Source organism: Hyla sarda, chromosome 5, assembly GCF_029499605.1.
Source record: "Hyla sarda isolate aHylSar1 chromosome 5, aHylSar1.hap1, whole genome shotgun sequence".
Taxonomy (NCBI): domain Eukaryota; kingdom Metazoa; phylum Chordata; class Amphibia; order Anura; family Hylidae; genus Hyla; species Hyla sarda.
In genome coordinates this window covers 365,929,215-365,949,065 of record NC_079193.1, presented here as the reverse complement: position 1 = coordinate 365,949,065, position 19,851 = coordinate 365,929,215, and the positions used below count along the sequence as shown (strand labels likewise).

The 19,851-nt window shown below is 42.0% G+C and overlaps 1 protein-coding gene across 4 annotated transcripts in view; it reads right to left on the bottom strand.

The window, feature by feature from the left end:
• The window catches only part of PHF20L1 (PHD finger protein 20 like 1), a 117,310-nt gene that overhangs the window by 74,761 nt on the left and 22,698 nt on the right, over positions 1-19,851 (bottom strand). For 2 of the 4 annotated variants that reach the window (XM_056522790.1, XM_056522791.1), the window contains exons 3-6: positions 11,776-11,965; positions 9,157-9,241; positions 4,257-4,345; positions 1,294-1,489 (exon numbers count right to left, since the gene is read on the bottom strand). In XM_056522790.1, the coding sequence (XP_056378765.1) occupies positions 1,294-1,489; positions 4,257-4,345; positions 9,157-9,241; positions 11,776-11,965 (560 nt within the window). The remainder of the gene's footprint in view (positions 1-1,293; positions 1,490-4,256; positions 4,346-9,156; positions 9,242-11,775; positions 11,966-19,851) is intronic. The other 2 variants (XM_056522792.1, XM_056522793.1) reach the window with 1 other exon arrangement.

The following is a 19,851-nucleotide window of genomic DNA, read 5'->3' as shown; positions in this document are numbered from 1 at the left end:
CGAGCAGGGGAATAGGGGGACCCGGACCCATGAGGTGCCAACCCAGGAGCTGACCGCTGGTGAGGGGGGGGGGGGGGGGGGGTGAACAGCGCATGTACGCTATGTCTGTGCCCCCTTACTCGTTATGGGAAAACAAGGAACTGGAGTCCCTGAGTCCAATGGAGCCGATAGAGAAAAAAAAATTCCATTGAAGTACCCCTTTAACTTAAGTCTTCCTAATTAATAGAGTACTACAGATAACATATTTAGTACTGTATCTTAATATCAGAGATAGCTGTGGTTAGAACTTGGCGGGGTCTACTCACATTTTATATATCTAAATATTAGATGCCCATTCGATATCATTTAATGTGAGGTTCTCTTGTCAGTGTCATACCTATAGGATATCTGAACTAACCAACTTCTGTGACTAAGATTGATACTAAATAAATGTATGCATGTATTATTGATTTATATCTGACATTGTGTCATTGATATTCTCTCTCTATCTATATATATATATATATATATATATATATATATATATATTTTTTTTTTTTTTTCATTCATTTATATCATGGTCTATTTATATTTCTCTTTGTTAATCAATTATAACTAATAAACCTGCATATCATTTTTATAACTTTATTATTTTATAATATTTCAAAAGTTACTTCTACCACTACTTCCTAGATCTCGTATCTGGGAAAATAGTCAGGCCCAGAATTGGGTTGTTTGTATATTTTTGGCAATTCATAATAATCATAATATTTGTAATATTGTTCTTGACCATAAATAATAATTCATAATTGAGTTATGATATTATTATGTCTTCTGACAAAATGGAGGCCTTAGGCCCCTTTAACACTATAAATTAATCAGTTTTAAAGACCCGTTATAATGTTCCGTTGTGAAAACCCTTAAAATCGTCCGTTAAACGGCAGTTACAAAATCCCATTATAGTCTATGGGATTTTTACATTATCCATTTTAACCCCTCATAGACGTTATTAATAACGGACGTTATTTTGTGACGGGAGAAAGTAACGGGAGAAATAGTTCATGCACGGACAGAGGTGTCAGCAGAGAGCACTGTGGACAAGACAAAAAAAAAATTAAAAAAGAAAAGAATTTCCTCTGTAGCATACAGCTGCTAAAAAGTACTGGAAGGATAAAGATTTTTTAATAGAAGTCAATTACAAATCTGTTTAACTTTCTGGCACCAGTTGATTTAAAAAAAATAACTGTTTCCACCGGAGTACCCCTTTAAACGGGCACCTCTATATCATAATATGTACACATATGTGGTTTATACCCAGGTTCTGGCTGGACGTTGGCTCTTCCTCCTTGTGGAATAATTCCAGAGGTTTACTAGTGACGACTTCTTCCTTTTTTGAAGACCCTTTTTGCATTTTTTTCTCTTCTTTATTGCTGTTGACGCTGGTCCTTGGTTTGTTAGCAGCCTTGTTCTTGACTACGGCTGCAGCGGCTTTGACTAAAGCTATCCAATCCTAGACAAAGAGAGAACAAACTTGTGAGCATATCATGGAGCAGTGGTTGCCAAGCAGGGTGCCCAGCTGTTGCAAAACTACAACTCCCAGCATGCCCTGAGAGCCAAAGGCTGTCCGGGCATGCTGTGAGTTGTTTTTTTGCAACAGCTGGAGGCACCCCAGTGTGGAAAAACTATTATAGAGGCTTTGATGCCGTTGACTCAAGAAGACATCCCCTGTCCATATACCCTGTTGGGGAATATGGATTTCAGGAGGGAGGGGGAGGTGTCCTACTAGAATCCCCCTACCATGCACACGAAAAATAACTTGCTTATATCAAGATGGGAATACCCCTCTAATTTATCTAATACACCTAAGGAATTAAAGAACTATAAAAGTTTGAAAAAACTGGGGTACATAGTCCATTCTATGGGTTATTCTTAGGGTAGGGTCACACATAACGGATCCAAAGCTTATTTTGACTCGACCCATAGTGTGCCTGCAGCTCTTAGACCTAACCCGAATCCACACTGCTCTGAGCAGTCACACAGGGGGCCTGCAAGATGCAGCTTGTAGTCAGACATCGCAGAGCAGCCACGATATCTGAGAACACTATGATTCGCCACACGCATGCGCAATGTACTCAGACATCGCGGCTGCACTGCGATGTGTGACTACAAGCGGCGTCTCCAAGGAGCGTGTCTGCTCAGAGCGGCCTATTGCCACTGCGAGCAGGCCGGAGGGGGGGGCAGGGGTGATTCGGGTTAGGTCTAACAACTGGAGGCACACTATGCGTCGGGTCAGCATCCAAAAACGTTTTTGATATATTATAGATTAATGTATGCAGAATAACTTTCCAATTGCATGTTTTAAAAAAAACACGCTTCTTTCTATTTAATATTCCACTTTGAAAAAATTACCACTAGAGGTCTCCCTACCAGCCCTGGGCGCAAGCCCTTTTTATAGATTTCCGACTCATGCTGGAGTCCTAAATCTCACACTGCAGCCAGGACACAGACAAGCTCGGCTGGCAGCTCTGAATCTTCTCTCTGTTTACAACTGCATGTGCAGAGAGAAGAATGATCGGAGCTCAGATAGTAAAATGAATGAGGGCATGCAGTAAAGCAGAGTCAGGAGTATGCCCTGCTGTGCTATGAGCACAGTGCTGGCTCCTGCCTGTCTGATTGACAGGCAGGGAGCAGTGCTGAGCTTGTCTGTGTCCCGGCTGCAATCTGAGATTTAGGACTCCAGAACTAGTCTGAAATCTATTTAAAAAAAAAGGGCTTGCGGCCAGGACTGGTAGGGAGACCTCTAGTGGTCATTTTTTCAAAGTGGAAAATGAAATAAAAAGAAGCATATTTTTTAATAACATGCTATTGGAAAGTTATTCTGCATACATTAATCTCTAATATATCAAAAGTTTTTTTTGATGAAAGGTACCCTTTAACCCCTTAAGGACCGGGTTTTTTTCCGTTTTTGCACTTCTGTTTTTTTGCTCCTTGCCTTTAAAAAATCATAACTCTTTAAATTTTGCACCTAAAAAGCCATATGATGGCTTATTTTTTGCGCCACCAATTCTACTTTGTAATGACGTCAGTCATTTTGCCCAAAAATCTACGGTGAAACGGAAAAAAAAATCATTGTGAGACAAAATTGAAAAAAAAAACCGCCGTTTTGTAATTTTGGGGGCTTCCGTTTCTACGTAGTACATTTTTCGGTAAAAATGACACCTTATCTTTATTCTGTAGGTCCATACGATTAAAATGATCCCCTACTTATATAGGTTTGATTTTGTCGGACTTCTGGAAAAAATCATAACTTCATGCAGGAAAATTAATACGGTTAAAATTGTCATCTTCTGACCCCTATAACTTTTTTATTTTTCCGCGTATGGGGCGGTATGAGGGCTCATGAGTGATCTGAAGTTTTTAATTGTACCATTTTTGCATTGATAGGACTTATTGATTCATGATATAAAAAGTGACCAAAAATGCACTATTTTGGAATTTGGAATTTTTTTGCGCGTACGTCATTGACCGTGCGGTTTAATTAACAATATATTTTTATAATTCGGACATTTCCACACGCGGCGATACCATATATGTTTATTTTTATTTACACTGTTTTTTTATTTTATGGGAAAAGGGGAGTGATTCAAACTTTTAATAGGGGAGGGGTTAAATGATCTTTATTCACTTTTTTTTGCAGTGTTATAGCTCCCATAGGGACCTATAACACTGCACACACTGATCATTGTCATCCCATAGGGACCTATAACACTGTACACACTGATCATTGTTATCCCATAGGGACCTATAACACTGCACACACTGATCTTTTACATTGATCACTGGTTTCTCATAGGAAACCAGTGATCGATGATTCTGCTGCTTGACTGCTCATGCCTGGATCTCAGGCACTGAGCAGTCATTCGGCGATCGGACAGCGAGGAGGCAGGTAGGGACCCTCTGGCTGTCCTGCAAGCTGTTGGGGATGCCGCAATTTCGCCGCGGCTATCCCGAACAGCCCACTGAGCTAACCGGCACTTTTTACTTTCACTTTTAGCCGCGTGGCTCAGCTTTGAGCGCGCAGCTAAAGAGTTAATAGCGCGCGGCACTGCGATCAGTGCAGCGCGCTATTAGCGGCAGGTCCCGGCTTCACTATGACACCGGGCCCACCGTGATATGATGCGGGGTCACCGTGGGACCCCGTGTTATATCACGGGAGCGGGACCAAGGACGTACTCATACGTCCTTGATCCTTAAGAGGTTAAGGAAGGAATGGTTACCTGGCCTCTGGCATCTTCTGGCATAGACTTAATGTGCATCTTCTTCAAGCATCGAATGACCCCGTCATAAAACTGCACCGTATAGGTACCTGTAAGCGGGTAAAAACATTTATGATGAGATGGGAACACACAGAATCAGTAAGAAAATGATAACAAAAATAATTAAATCTTCCAATCCAGTATCCATCTATAGCAAGGGCGACACTTCGACTTTTGAAGTGCTACAAATCTATTTTGACTATTGAGTGATTGCTGCTGTCCATGAAATTACGTTCAACTGTGTTGCTTTGCCCGGTGGATTGTTTTTGTTTTTTTGTTTTTTTTTTATGAACTGGTGCAATAAAGTTAAACAGATTTGTAAATTACTTCTATAAAAAAATCTTTATCCTTCCAGTACTTATTAGCAGCTGTATGCTACAGAGGAAATTCTTTGCTTTTTGAATTTCTTTTTTGTCTGGTCCACAGTCCTCTCTGCTGACACTTCTGTCCCTGTCAGCAACTGTCCAGAGCAGCATAGGTTTGCTATGAGGATTTTCTCCTGCTATGGACAGTTCCTGATACGGGCATCAGGTGTCAGCAGAGAGCACTGTGGACAAGACAAAAAAGAAATTAAAAAAAAGAAAAAAATTTCCTCTGTAGCATACTGTAGCAAAAGTACTGGAAGGATAAAGATTTTTTAATAGAAGTAATTTACAAGCTGTGATGTGAGAATAACCCCCGCTTGTGTCTTCCATCTACCTGCTCTCCCGCTGATGTCCTCATGTGTCCTGTAATCTGTGATTCTCAATAAAAGTTGCATCTGTGTCCGCAATTTGGAGGTGAGTGCTCCGTTTCTTTGTTCTTTGGAGAAGATTTAATTTACAAATCTGTTTAACTTTCTGGCACCAGTTCATTTAAAAAAAAAAAAAAAAGTTTGCCACCGGAGTACCCCTTTAAGAACGTTTTTGTTTTCCTCCTTCCATCCACACAATATGGGCCCGAAACAGACGAACCAGATGTTGAGAGTTATAGGCCATTCCTATGGGTTTGGAAAAAAAAAACTTTTCCACCGGAGTACCCTTTTAAAGAGTAGCTCCCACCATCCTTTTTTTTTTACTTTCTCTGTCGCTGCCTATTGCCCCATCTATCCCTAACCCCTTTTCTGCCTTAAATTTTTTTTTTATAATCCTAGAAATGCCACTACCAGGAAGACTTCCCCAGCAGGCACGACGTTACTGATGCCTGCTGAGAGGGCCGACTTCCGCCCTTAGTTCACCTATACAGGGTGCCTTCCGCTGTTTCACCACTACAACTCCCAGCTTGCCCTGACATTATTGGCTGTCAGGGCATGCTGGGAGTTGTAGTGGTGAAACAGCTGGAGGCACCCTGTGGTGAACACCGTATCTGAGTTTCGGCCAGGCAACCTGCTCCACCAGACCCGCTCCCCGCAACCCGCTCTCCCGAACCCTATAACCCGCTCCCCACTGCGCTCCCCACTGCGCTCCCCAACCCAAAAAAGACATACCCGTGGAGTGCAGGACTTCAGCGGAAGCATGTGTATGCAGGGAGGCGGGGCCAGCGTGTGAGCCAATGCACTCTGCAATCCTCTGTGTTGTCAGTGCTCACTCCTGCCTATCTGATTGACCGGCAGGGAGCGAGAGCAGCCTGAATGAATTCGGACTGATTGCCCGGCCGGCATCGGTCCGAATTTAGGCATGACGTCACGCCAGGCTGCAGCCAGCCACTAGGAGGGAGACCCCTAGTGGCCAGTTTTCAAATGTAAATTAAAACATTTTAATAAAATAAAAAAAATTAAACTATATTAGAGATATGTTGTAGTACATAAGTTGGTGACAGTGCCCATTTAAGCTGTAGCACGATTAATTTTAACTATTGGTGCTACTTCATGTTGCAGTGTTGCCCCAGCCTAAACGTATATTCAATACATATAATAAAATAGATTATAGAAAAATTCTATAGAAATGTATAAATAGACTATATAGACTTCTTAAAACCCCTGAAGAACAGATTACAGCCAAGGAGCGGCAATCCACTGCTACGAGAAGACAGAGCATTGTGCAATCAACATCATCGGCTGATCTGCAGCATAAAATATGGAGCGGATCTGCTCCGTGTGACATTACATTGCTGGGAGTTGTAGTTTTGCAACAGCTGGGGGCACCCTGGTTGGGAAACACTGCCCTACACTAAAGGTGTATTTCAGCACTTAATAACTCCATACATTCTCTATGAGAGCGCAGTACTCATGTATCTCCAGCACTTCCATAGAGATGCATGGAGGGCATGTCAACACGGAGATAACACGGAGGGACAGTCAAGCTCCATTCTCCATCCGCGATCAGACACTTATCCCCTATTCTGTGGATAGGGGACAGGTAGTCAAGTTCTGGAGTACCCTTTTGATACCGTATATACTCGAGTATAAGCCGACCCGAATTTAAGCCAAGGCCCCTAATTTCACCCCAAAAACCCTGGAAAAGTTATTGACTCGACTATAAGCCTAGGGTTGGAAATTCATCATCCCCCCTGTCATTACCGCCTGTCATCATCCCCCTGTCATCCTCCCACACCCCCCCTTCATCATCACCGCCTGTCATCATTACCCTGTCATCATCCCACCCCCCTTCGTCATCTCGCCTGTCATCAGCCCCCCCCCCTTCATCATCACCGCTTGTTAATGTCTGATTTACAGTGGTTTTCAATCTGCGGACCTTCAGATGTTCCAAAACTACAACTCCCAGCATGCCTGGACAGCCATCGGCATGTTGGGAGTTGTAGTTTTGAAACATCTGGAGGTCCGCAGGTTGAAAACCACTGCGGCCTTCGACATCATCCAGACCCCCCCCCCCCCCTCACCCCCTTTAGTTTTCTACTCACCTCCCCTCGGTGGGAAGGAAGGGTGAGCTGGTCCGGGCCATCTGTGCTGCAGGGACCGTCCGGTGGGGAGGGATAGTCGTTCCGGGCTGTCCATCTTCACCGGGGGGGCCTCTTCTCCGCACTTCGGGCCCGGAATAGAGACGTTGCTTTGACGACGACACACAGGGACGTTGCTCCCCCCCCCTGAAGACGGACAGCCCGGAACGACTATCCCTCCCCACCGGACGGTCCCTGCAGCACAGATGGCCCGGGACAGCTCACCCTAACTTCCCACCGAGCGGAGGTGAGTACAAAACTAAAGGAGGGGGGGGGGGGGTCTGGATGATGACGAAGGCCGCAGTGGTCTTCAACCTGCGGGCCTCCAGATGTTTCAAAACTACAACTCCCAGCATGCTGGTTGTAGTTTTGAAACATCTGGAGGTCCGCAGGTTGAAGACCACTGAGAGCGGAGAGTTCACTCGAGTATAAGCCGAGGGGGGTGTTTTCAGCACGAAAAATTGTGCTGAAAAACTCGGCTTATAATCGAGTATATACGTTAAGTGTTTTTGCTTATAAAATGAAGCATAAGCTATTATTAGAGAATGTAAAGATTCTTGTGTATGCCTTGAGCTTACCTGTTTTATCCGATGTGGAAGGTACAAGTTTGCAGCCATTTTGATTGCAATTCTATTACTGAAATGAATTTCCTAATGCTGCCTACATATCCCATAAATCCTCTGGGTTTCCAAAGAGAAGGTGTGGAGTCTCTTCACTGCACCTGATCATCTAAATAGGTAGCTGGAGGTCACCCAGGCGAACTGAATGGACTCACAAGTGGGTTAAAGTGGTACTCAAGTGGAATTTTTTTTAAATTTTTTTTTAATGAACTGGTGCCAGAAAGTTAAACAGATTTGTAAATTACTTCTATTAAAAAATCTTTACCCTTCCAGTACTTTTTAGCAGCTGTATGCTACAGAGGAAATTATTTTCTTTTCGAATTTCTTTTTTGTCTTGTCCACAGTGCTCTCTGGTGACACCTCTGTCCGTGTCAGGAACTATCCAGAGCAGTCAGGAACTATCCAGAGCAGTATAGGTTTTCTGTGAGGATTTTCTCCGGCTATGGACAGTTCCTGAGCACTGTGGACAAGAAAAAAAATAAATTCAAAAAGAAAATTATTTCCTCTGTAGAATACAGCTGCTGATAAGTACTGGAAGGAAAAAGATTTTTTAATAGAAGTAATTTACAAATTTGTTTAACTTTCTGGCACCAGTTGATTTAAAAAAAATGTTTTCCACCGGAGTACCCCTTTAAAGAACACCGGAGTACCCCTTTAAAGAGGCTGCCTCCCCGCCTCTTTCATAGAGATGTATGGAGGACGCGTGCCGGCTGCAACGTCATGCTGCGGCTGGCACGCCCCCTGCACGGGACAGCCGCGGCCCCGTACAGGAGATCACAGGGGGTCCCAGTGGTCGGACCCCCCGCGATCAAACACTTATCCCCTATCCTGTGAATAGTGGATAAGTGTTAATGACGCTGCAGATGTCCTTTAAGGTCAGTTCCCATTATGTGCAGTTTTTGTGTATTTTTTTTCACTTTTTTATACCAAGTGCATTTGTTTGAGAAATATGGCCATGAGTCAGAAGTGATTTGACCTATAATCACAACCGAGATGTTTTATGAAGATTTAAAGACTTTAGGCCGTTTCCCCACATTAAATTTTTACTACATTTTTGCAGTTTTTGCTGCAATTTTCAAAGTCATCATAAAAAAAAAAAAAAAGTGATTTTCACAATTGCAGTAAAATTATACTGATAAATTGCAAAGTAAATCTATGGCAGATATTGATACTTTAGAATTTTAATGATAATAGAAAGGTTTTTCTACCCACTGATCAAATGTTTATAAAGAGAAAAATAGGGGATTTTTAAATAGGTTCATGTCATCCATTGTAGTAGAATCTAAAGACAGGAACTCAAATCTTACAGCCAAAGTGATGTTTTTATAATACCATTTAAAAAAAAAATGTTTTTCAGAACTACAAACCTTCCTTGTTTATGGCCTCGATCTTGGCAGGATAATACCGACAATCCGTCCAACGAGCTAGAACCTCTTCTCCTTCTTTAAAATCCTATAAAAAAAGGGGCTCATTAGTAAGGCTGAAAATGACATCGGTCCATACAAGTCAGCTGAGGGGAGGTTTCCGTTTATTTTTTACAGGGGTCTAGGTTACAAAAAACCTTCTCATACACTTTATTCTGAGTCAAAAACAGAGTGGGGGGTGGGGGTCCTCTGTTTACAATCATTATCTCTTGGTCAGCGTTTAGAGCAGGGTTTCCCAACCAGGGTACCTCCAGCTGTTGCAAAACTACAACTCCCAGTACGCCCGGACAACCAAATGCTGGTTGGGAAACACTGGTATAGAGCATCTCTAGCTCTGGAGGACATGCTTTGTCCTATGTTACAGACAACATTTTGATATAAATGGACCTTATGTAACGTTTAAAGGGGTACTCCAGTGGAATTATTATTATTATTTTTTTTTTTTTATCAACTGGTGCCAGAAAGTTAAATAGATTTGTAAATTACATCTATTTCAAAATCTTAATCCTTCCAGTACTTATCAGCTGCTGTATGCTCCACAGGAAGTTCTTTTCTTTTTGAATTTATTTTCTGTATGACCACAGTGCACTCTGCTGACACCTCTGTCCATGTCAGGAACTGTCCCGAGTAGCAGCAAATCCCCATAGCAAACCTATCCTGCTCTGAACAGTTCCTGACATGGACAGAGGTGTCAGCAGAGAGCACTGTGGTCAGAAAGAAGAGACATTCAAAAAGAAAAGAACTTCTGCAGTATACAGCAGGTGAAAATTACTGGAAGGGTTAAAGATTTTTTTTTAATAGAAGTAATTTACAAATCTGTTTAACTTTCTGGCACCAGTTGATATTAAAATTTATTTTTTCCACTGGAGTACCCCTTTAATTTCTACTGTGGTGGCACTACAGGACAACTGAACACTTACTACCAGGTTTCTCCACAGATCACAGCTGCTGGCTGTAGGTCCTAAACAGAAGGACACTATGTGATCAGGTTAGAACAGTGTTTCCCAACCAGGGTGCCTTCAGCTGTTGCAAAACTACAACTCCCAGCATGCCTGGACAGGCTTTGGCTGTCCGGGCATGCTGGCAGTTGTAGTTTTGCAACAGCTGGAGGCACCCTGGTTGGGAAACAATGGGTTAGACCCTACTAAATATTAAGATTTGTAAAAAGAAAGGAACCCATCTGTGATTGAAATAGAGTACCTATCATCAACTACACTTTCCCTAACCCCACCCCCCATCTGTCCCTGACTATAACTCTATCCCTGACCTTTTTTTAATTCAATACCCCTATAAATCCCTTTTTTATTCCATCTTTGGTAGCTCAGTTTGGTGCTGTGTACCAGCGGAGGAAGAGGGCATGGCCCAGCAGACACAACGCCACCTGATGCCTGGCCGGGCCCTTTTTCCGCCCTTCTTCCTGTATTCGGCGCTCCATCTCGGGAGCGCGCATATGGGCTGAGTGCAGGGGAGGCATGGCAGCTTCTGTGTCTCCTCCTCTCTGTTTGGCTTTACACGTGCCATACATAGAGGAGGAACGTCGGAAGACAGAGCTGCCACGCCCGCTTCCAAAACATTTTTTAAAGCAGAAAAGTTTTCCCTTATGTTAATAGGCGAAGTTCTTTATCAACCCTTTATTACCAGCAGTGTTGCTAGAGAGTGATGGGGGGGGGGCGTACCGCATCGGGTGACACCCTGACTGGCACTAAATAGCTGCACTCCAACTATCCCACAACAACCCATCCACCCTCCTCAGAAATAAAAAAATATTAGAAACATACTATGCCGCACCATGAATATCCGTACTCTGGAGGCTTTTTTGTTTAATTTTGAGGCTGCAATTTTGTGACGTGGGTGAGCGGAGTCTTGCGTCAGGAAGGAAGACAACGCAGCGCCAACAGGCACATAAACTATAGTGAAGCCCAAAAAAAAAAAGCGGTTCGGTACGTTACCCACCCCAAAATGTGCAAGAAGCCGTATTACTACGGATGTTTCTTTTTTTTTTAAGGAAAAATTTTTGTGCCACATATGGGTTATTTACGTATTCTACATATTCTTACACAATTATTTTGTGCCTAATTCTATTTTAACCTATTTTTAATTTAGTGGGTATGCCAGCATGTACGTGTCCTAAAAATAACAAGGTGTGCAGTGTGTATTTTCAACCTTAAAATTAATTATTAGTTATATAATTACTTCTTTCTATAATTAACATTAATGCAGTAGCTTTGTTTCATGATGCAGAATAAGAACAGTTGGTAAAGTGGGTGTTAATGTCCTTTTCTGCGGACATATGCACTTTCTATAAGCCAGGTTGGACCTGGAATACATATGCGACTTTTAAATGGAGACGCAATTTTTTTTTCTTTATAATTAGCGACTATCGCATTTGATAAATAAATGAACACTGCAAAAGTAAAAAAAAAAATTTAAATTACTACTACGTGAGCGTGCGACTTTTTTACGCAAGAAAAAAAAAAAACTACTACGGGGCTTGATAAATCTCCTATGTGTAGACAGCAGAGCTATGCATCAGTAAGCGCAGTGTAGGGACACAACACATACAGGAGACTGGAAACATACAATGTCCTCCTCCTCGTCCCTCAGTCCTTCTTTCCGTAGTGCCGGTCTTTCAAGAGGACGAATACGACTGCTGTCCCAGTGAATCCATTCATCGTATCGACTGCTCCAGCGTTCAAAATGGATCAACATCTTCTCCTCTTCATAATCTATTTTCTCTATCTTTGATGGATACCTAACAAAAGAAAATCAAGACCGTCAATATAGAGATCAACAATAAACAGACTAATGTAAGGCTGGGCACACACTGCTGAAATATTCATGGGCGACCCTTCGCCCATGTGGGCACTCTGTTGGCGGCATATCAAAGCAAAGAGGAAGGAGTCAGGGATGCTGGGTATGCCGGGTCCAGCCACCATTGTGCAAAGTCGGGGATTAACAATGAAGGCCAATAATGACTCTGATCTACTAAGAGTGTTGTGTAGTTTTCTTTGTGGGTTTTAATTCCCTGCAATTTTTTTTTCAAGGTATTTACTAAGGTTTCCCTATATTTGGCACTTTTCCCTAACATTTTCCTTTTTTTTGTTTTTTTTTAATTTATATATTTTTTTTAAATTTATTTATTTATTTATTTTTTTACACATGTTCTGATCTGTGGGGCTTTCATCAGCTCAAATCCACCACATTTTCTATGGAAACCTTAGTGAATATGTTGGGTTTTTGTGAAAATTTCGGAAATACGGCCCCTTTTTTGTGACCACACCCCCTTTCCCGGCAGCCACGCCCCTTTTTCAGGTTCTCTCAGTAAAAAAAGAGAGTTAGTTGGGGTTTTTCAATTCGACAAAACTTGTTGGGTTTGCAATAGTAAATGAGGGCCAATGTATCTATCTCTCTCCAGAACAGGACCATGGATCCGGGTAAGTTATATACCTCATTTTAATCCAGTTCACCTGCACTATAACACAGTGTACTGGGTTTAGAAACATAGAAGCATAAAACATGTCGGCAGATAAGAGCCATTTGTCCCATCTTGTCTTCCCAATATTCTGCATACTTATGCTTCGTCCTTCTCCCTACCTTATATGAAGGACAGTCTTATGCCTATCCCTATCTTATATAAAGGATAGCCTTATACCCATCCCTATCTTACAGTGGGGATCAAAAGTTTGGGCACCCCAGGTAAAAATTCGTATTAATGTGCATAAAGAAGCCAAGGAAAGATGGAAAAATCTCCAAAAGGCATCAAATTACAGCTTAGACATTCTTATAATATATTTCCATCATTTTCCTTTAAATCTTTCTTTATTGAGCCACAATTCTTCATTTTATACATACAGTATATAGTACCGTATTTTTCGCCGTATAAGACGCACTTTTTCTTCCCCAAAACTGGGGGGGGGGGGGGAGTCTGTGCGTCTTATACGGCGAATACACCCCTATCGCGGCGGTCCCTGCGGCCATCAACGGCCGGGACCCGCGGCTAATACAGGACATCACCGATCGCAGTGATGCCCTGTATTAACCCTTCAGACGCGGTGATCAAAGCTGACCGCCATGTCTGAAGGGAAAGTGACACTAACCCGGCTGTTCAGTCGGGCTGTTCGGGACCGCCACGATTTCACTGCGGCGGTCCCGAACAGCCCGACTGAATAGCCGGGTTAGTGCTTACAGGACACCGGGAGGGACCTTACCTGCCTCCTCGGTGTCTTCTCCGTTCAGGGATCCCCTGTATGGCCGGCGCTCTCCTTCCTCGTCATCACGTCGTCGCGTACGTGCGTCGGCGTGCGTAACGACGTGATGGCGGCGACGGAGAGCGAGGATACCCGGCCGGCAGCAGAGACGTTCCGGAGCGACGGGGACAGCGATGGAGCGACATCCAGGGCAGCGGTGACGGGTCTGGAGCGGCGGGGATTACCTCCTATGCAGTGGTCTTCAATCTGCGGACCTCCAGATGTTGCAAAACTACAACTCCCAGCATGCCCGGACAGCCGTTGGCTGTCCGGGCATGCTGGGAGTTGTAGTTTTGCAACATCTGGAGGTCCGCAGGTTGAAGACCACTATTGGGTTCAAAATCTTTATTTTTTTAGATTTTGCACCTATAAATTGGGTGCATCTTATACGCCGGTGCGTCCTATAGGACGAAAAATACAGTATTTATAATTTTCTAACAAACAACACTCACTGATAATAGAACAAAAGAGATACGATAATATCCCTATTGTCTACCCACACAAATCTCAATATAAACCCACACATGATCCCTAAATGCCTCGGGGGAAGGACACACAAAAAAATAAAAAAATAAAAAACAAAAAACAAGACACCACCTAACTAATACGGCCTTCTCCAGTCCCATCCCTTCACTCATCTCTCAAACAGCGTTTAGGCAGCCAGTCCCTAACCCCTCCGATCATTCAGGCTCTTACTCAAATTTATTATAAAAATAGAGAAGATTTACAGAGTTTTTTTTTTTATTTTAATCGTAGCTTATCAATAAAAATTTTAGTCACTTGAAAGAGAATTTATTTTAAAATTTAGTTTATCTTCTTCTCCCCCTTCCTTTCTTTTTTTTACTTTTAGTTCAAGTATAAATAGTCCGAACAAATAAATATTTACATACATTTAATCTTACTTTATCAAAATATATAACCGGGACTCCCTCCCCCTTCCTCTCTCTCTAATCAGGGCACCTATTCACCCAGCATGACCAAATTTGATTACATTTCCCAGGATTACTTCTTTTACTATATATAGCTCTTTCCCATTCAACTACCTGGTCTGTTTTATCTCTGTTTTAGCTCTATCAAATTTAATGTTGGATGAGAAATGTTAGAATTTCTGAACTTCCCACATTCCAATGAGCCTAATAAATCTCGGGAAGATAGAGCCCATGCTAAAATGCCCTCTGAGCTGTTTTCAGAGCACTGCCTATCCCAACCAACGATCCCAACCAACTAAGTGTTTACACTGCGCGGCAAGAAAATACCACATAGGATTGGGCAAAGCTTCCCGTTTGACACGCTGTAAGTTCTCAAGTTTAAGCTTCCATCATTTACACTTTCAAAATAACAAAAAACAAAAAAATAGCGTCTGCAAAAGTTTGGGCACCCTGCAGAATTTTTAGCTTGCACGGCCTCCTTTGCAAAGCCGAGACCTGCCAGTGTCATGGATTGTTCTCAATCATCATCTGGGAAGACCAGGTGATGTCAATCTCAAAGGTTTTAAATGCCCAGACTCATCTGACCTTGCCCCAACAATCAGCACCATGGGTTCTTCTAAGCAGTTGTCTAGAAATCTGAAACTGAAAATAGTTGACGCTCACAAAGCTGGAGAAGGCTACAAGAAGATAGCAAAACGTTTTCAGATGTCAATATCCTCTGTTCGGAATGTAATTAAGAAATGGCAGCAACAGTGAAAGTTAAAGCAAGATCTGGAAGAACAAGAAAAATATCAGACAGAACAGCTCGCAGGATTGTGAGAAAAACAATTCAAACCCGCCATTTGACTGCACAATCCCTCCAGAAAGATCTGGCAGACACTGGAGTTGTGGTACACTATTCCACTACAAAGAGATACTTGTACAAATATGGTCTTCATGGAAGAGTCATCAGAAGAAAACCTCTTCTACGTCCTCAACACAAAAATCTGTGTTTGTACTTAGCAAATAAACATATAGATAAGCCTGATGCATTTTGGAAACAAGTTCTGTGGACCGATGAGGTTAAAATTTAATTTTCTGGCCGGAATGAGCAAAGGTACGTTTGGAGAAGAAGGGGAACAGAATTTAATGAAAAGAACCTCTGTCCAATTGTTAAGCATGGGGGTGGATCAATCATGCTTTGGGGTTGTATTGCAGCCAGTGGCACAGGGAACATCTCACGAGTAAAAGGAAAAATGTATTCAATAAAATTTCAGCAAATTTTGGATGCTAACTTGATGCCATCTGTGAAAAAGCTGAAGTTAAAGAGAGGAAGTTAAACACACCTCGAAATCCACGGGGGATTACATCAAGAGTCGTAAACTGAAGGTTTTGTCATGGCCTTCACATTCTCCTGACCTCAACACAATTGAAAATCTATGGATAGACCTTAAAAGAGCAGTGCGTGACAGACAGCCAAGAAATCTCAAAGAACTGGAAGACTTTTGTAAGGAAGAATGGGCAAAGATACCTCAAACAAGAATTGAAAGACTCTTGGCTGGCTACAAAAAGCGTTTACAAGCTGTGATACTTTCCAAAGGGGGCAGTACAAGATATTAACTCTGCAGGGAGTCCAAACTTTTGCAGACACCATTTTTTTTGTTTTCTGTTATTTTGAAAGTGTAAATGATGGAAATAAAAATCTGACTTTTGTTGACATATTATAAGAATGTTTAATCTGTAATTTTATTTATTTATATAGCACCTACAGATTCCGCAGCGCTTACAATTATGGGGTACAAACAAAAACAAGTATCAGACATAAGATTACGCAATAACTATTCAAACAAGAGGTGTGGGGATATGTTGAGGATATGTTGAGGCCAATTAAAGAATGTTATAGGCCTGTCTGAAGAGATGTGTTTTTAGGCCACATTTGAAACTATGGATGTTGTTGTTAAGTTTGAGGGATAGCATTCCATCTTTCCTTGGCTTCGTTATGCACATTAATACAAATTTTTACCTGGGGTGCCCAAAAACTTTTGATCCCCACTGTATATGAAGGATAGCCTTATGCCTATCCATGTGTTATAAGAAGGATAGCCTTATGCCTATCCCTGTCTTGTATGAAGGATAGCCTTATGCCTATCCCTGTCTTGTATGAAGCATAGCCTTATGCCTATCCCTGTCTTGTATGAAGGGTAGCCTTATGCCTATCCCTGTCTTGTATGAAGGGTAGCCTTATGCCTATCCCTGTCTTGTATGAAGGATAGCCTTATGCCCATCCCTGTCTTGTATGAAGCATAGCCTTATGCCTATCCCTGTCTTGTATGAAGGATAGCCTTATGCCTATCCCTGTCTTGTATGAAGGATAGCCTTATGCCTATCCCTGTCTTGTATGAAGGATAGTCTTATGCCTATCCCTGTCATGTATGAAGGATAGCCTTATGCCTATCCCTGTCTTGTATGAAGGATAGCCTTATACCTATCTCTGTCTTGCATGAAGGATAGCCTTATATCTATCTATGTCTTATATGAAGCTTAGCCTTATACCCATCCCAATCTTATATTAAGGATAGCCTAATGCCTATTCCTCTCATATGAAGGATAGCCTTATGCCTATCCCTATCTTAAATGAAGGATAGCCTTATGCGTATCCCTATCTTAAATGAAGGATAGCCTTATGCCTATCCCTATCTTATATGTAGAATGGTTTTATGCCTATCCCTATCTTATATAAAGGAAAACCTTATATCTATCCCTATCTTATACGAAGGATAGCCTTACGCTTATCCCATGCATGCTTAAACTCCTTCACTGTATTTGCAGCTACCACTTCTGCAGGAAGGCTATTCTATGCTTCCACTACTCACTGATATTCCTGCAGAAACCTTTGCCCCTCTAATTTAAAATGATGTTCTCTATATATAACACTATGTCCTCTATACAGTGGGGCAAAAAACTAGTCAGCCATCAATTGTGCAAGTTCTCCCACTTTAAAAGATGAGAGGCTGTAATTTTCATCATAGGTTATAACCTCAACTAAGAGAGACATAATGAGAAAAAAAAATCCATAAAATCACATTTGTCTGATTTTTAAGAAATTATTTGCGAATTATGGTGGAAAATAAGTATTTGTTCAATAACAAAGGTTTATCTCAATACTTTGTTATATCCCCTTTGTTGGCAATGACAGAGGTCAAATGTTTTCTGTAAGTCTTCACAAGGTTTTCAAACACTGTTGCTGGTATTTTGGCCCATTCCTCCATGCAGATCTCCTCTAGAGCAGTGATGTTTTGGGTCTGTTGCTGGGAAACACAGACTTAACTCCCTCCAAAGGTTTTCTATGGGATTGACATCTGGAGACTGGCTTAGCCACTCCAGGACCTTGAAATGCTTCTTACGAAGTCACTTGGATTTCACTCAAAATTTGGGTTGAGGTTTCCTGGTGGTGTAGTGTTACTGATGGTAGCCTTTGTTACTTTGGTCCCAGCTCTCTGCAGGTCAATCACTAGGTCCCCCCGTGTGGTTCTGGAATTTTTTCTCACCATCTTGTGATCATTTTGACACCAGGGGGTGAGATCTTGTGTGGAGCCCCAGATCGAGGGAGATTATCAGTGGTCTTGTATGTCTTCCATTTTCTACTAATTGCTCCCACAGTTGATTTCTTCACACCAAGCTGCTTGCCTATTACAGATTCAGTCTTCCCAGCCTGGTGCAGGTCTACAATTTTGTTTCTGGTGTCCTTCAACAGCTCTTTGGTCTTGGCCATAGTGGAGTTTGGAGTGTGACTGTTTGAGGTTGTGGACAGGTGTCTTTTATACTGATAACAAGTTCAAACAGGAGCCATTAATACAGGTAACGAGTGGAGGATAGAGGAGACTCTTAAAGAAGAAGTTACAGGTCTGTGAGAGCCAGAAATCTTGCTTGTTTGTAGGTGACCAAATACAAATTTTCCACTATAATTTGCAAATAAATTCTTTAAAAATCAGACAATGTGATTTTATGGATTTTTTTTTCTCATTCTGTCTCTCATAGTTGAGGTATACCGTATTTTTCGCCGTATAAGACGCACTTTTTCTTCCCCAAAACGTGGGGGGAAAAGTTGGTGCGTCTTATACGGCGAATATACGCCCGAGGCTGCTGCGGGCGAGAGCGGGAAGTCAGTGGTAAGTACAGAGGCTGCGGCGGTGCGGTACAGCGCTGACTACCCGCTCCCCACCCGCAGCAGCCTCATGACCGCCGGTGAATTTTTCACCTCACACCGGCTATGTTTATTGCCCTAGGACTGGAACATACAGTTCCGGGCGCCTGGCAGGTGAATTAATAATAACTGTATACTAAAAACCAGGGTGCCTTGAGCTGTTCAGAAACTACAACTCCCAGCATGCCCGGACCGGCAAAGGCTGTCTGGGCATGCTGGTAGTTGTAGTTTCACAACAGCTGGGGGCACCCTGCTTGGGAAACACTGGTCTATGTAGAAGACAGGAGCTTCTTTGGGGTCCTGTACAGTACACACAATGTCCTAAAAAAAGTAACATGGAGTCCAAAAGGAGCAGGTAACCCTGGTACAGGTAAAGTGTACAGAACATGTAATACCTCTCTGTACTGTAGGGGGCACTACCAGACATCAGTCAGTGCATACGCTTCAGTAATACAGGTGTTTTACCAGTAAATTGCCCATTCTGATTGGTCACTTCTCTTGGCCATTGACAAGTTTCACAGATCGGGACTGTTTTGGTCCAGATTGTCATTGTATGTTGAGTCTGGTTTCAACTTACAATGGTCCAGAAAAGACCACTGTATGTTGAAACTATTGTATGTTGAGGCCATTGTAAGTTGAGGGATCACTGTATACATACTCTCCTCTTTTATCATGTTGACTCCCTTTCTGTATCTGAAAAGTTTCTATTATATCTAGTGTGGGTGAACAGGCTGTCAGATTCCTGTCCTGGAACTCTAATAAAACTTTGCTGTAGAATTCCTCACTATTTTCGAAATATCTGCTTACAGACCTTTTTTTTTTCTCTTCTTCTTACTTTTAGATAAAAAAAAAAAACCCTGAAAAGACCTGATACTTCCCACAGCTAAGGTCTGTTACAATGATATCCCATCTAGACAAACAGTCAGATCCTGACAAATTTTAGCCTGCAATGATCTATTGTAGCAAACTATAGCAACACAGAGAAGAGAGTAGCGTTGCAGTGTTCAGCACCCGAACTACTAAATATAACAGGGCTTGACAATTTTTAATTTTTTTATTATAGTTTTTTATATTTTTTAATCTAGGAGCCAGGATTTTAATTTTTTTTTATTTTATTTAAATGACCAGCATGATCTTTTTTAGTTTTTTTTGCTCTGTGCGCTGTTTTTACCACTTTTGTGTAGTATTGACTTTTTGATCAATTCTCATAAAAAAAATGTTTCTAGATCATAACATGGATATTGCACAATCAGTAGAAAGAGTCAGCACCACTCCACCA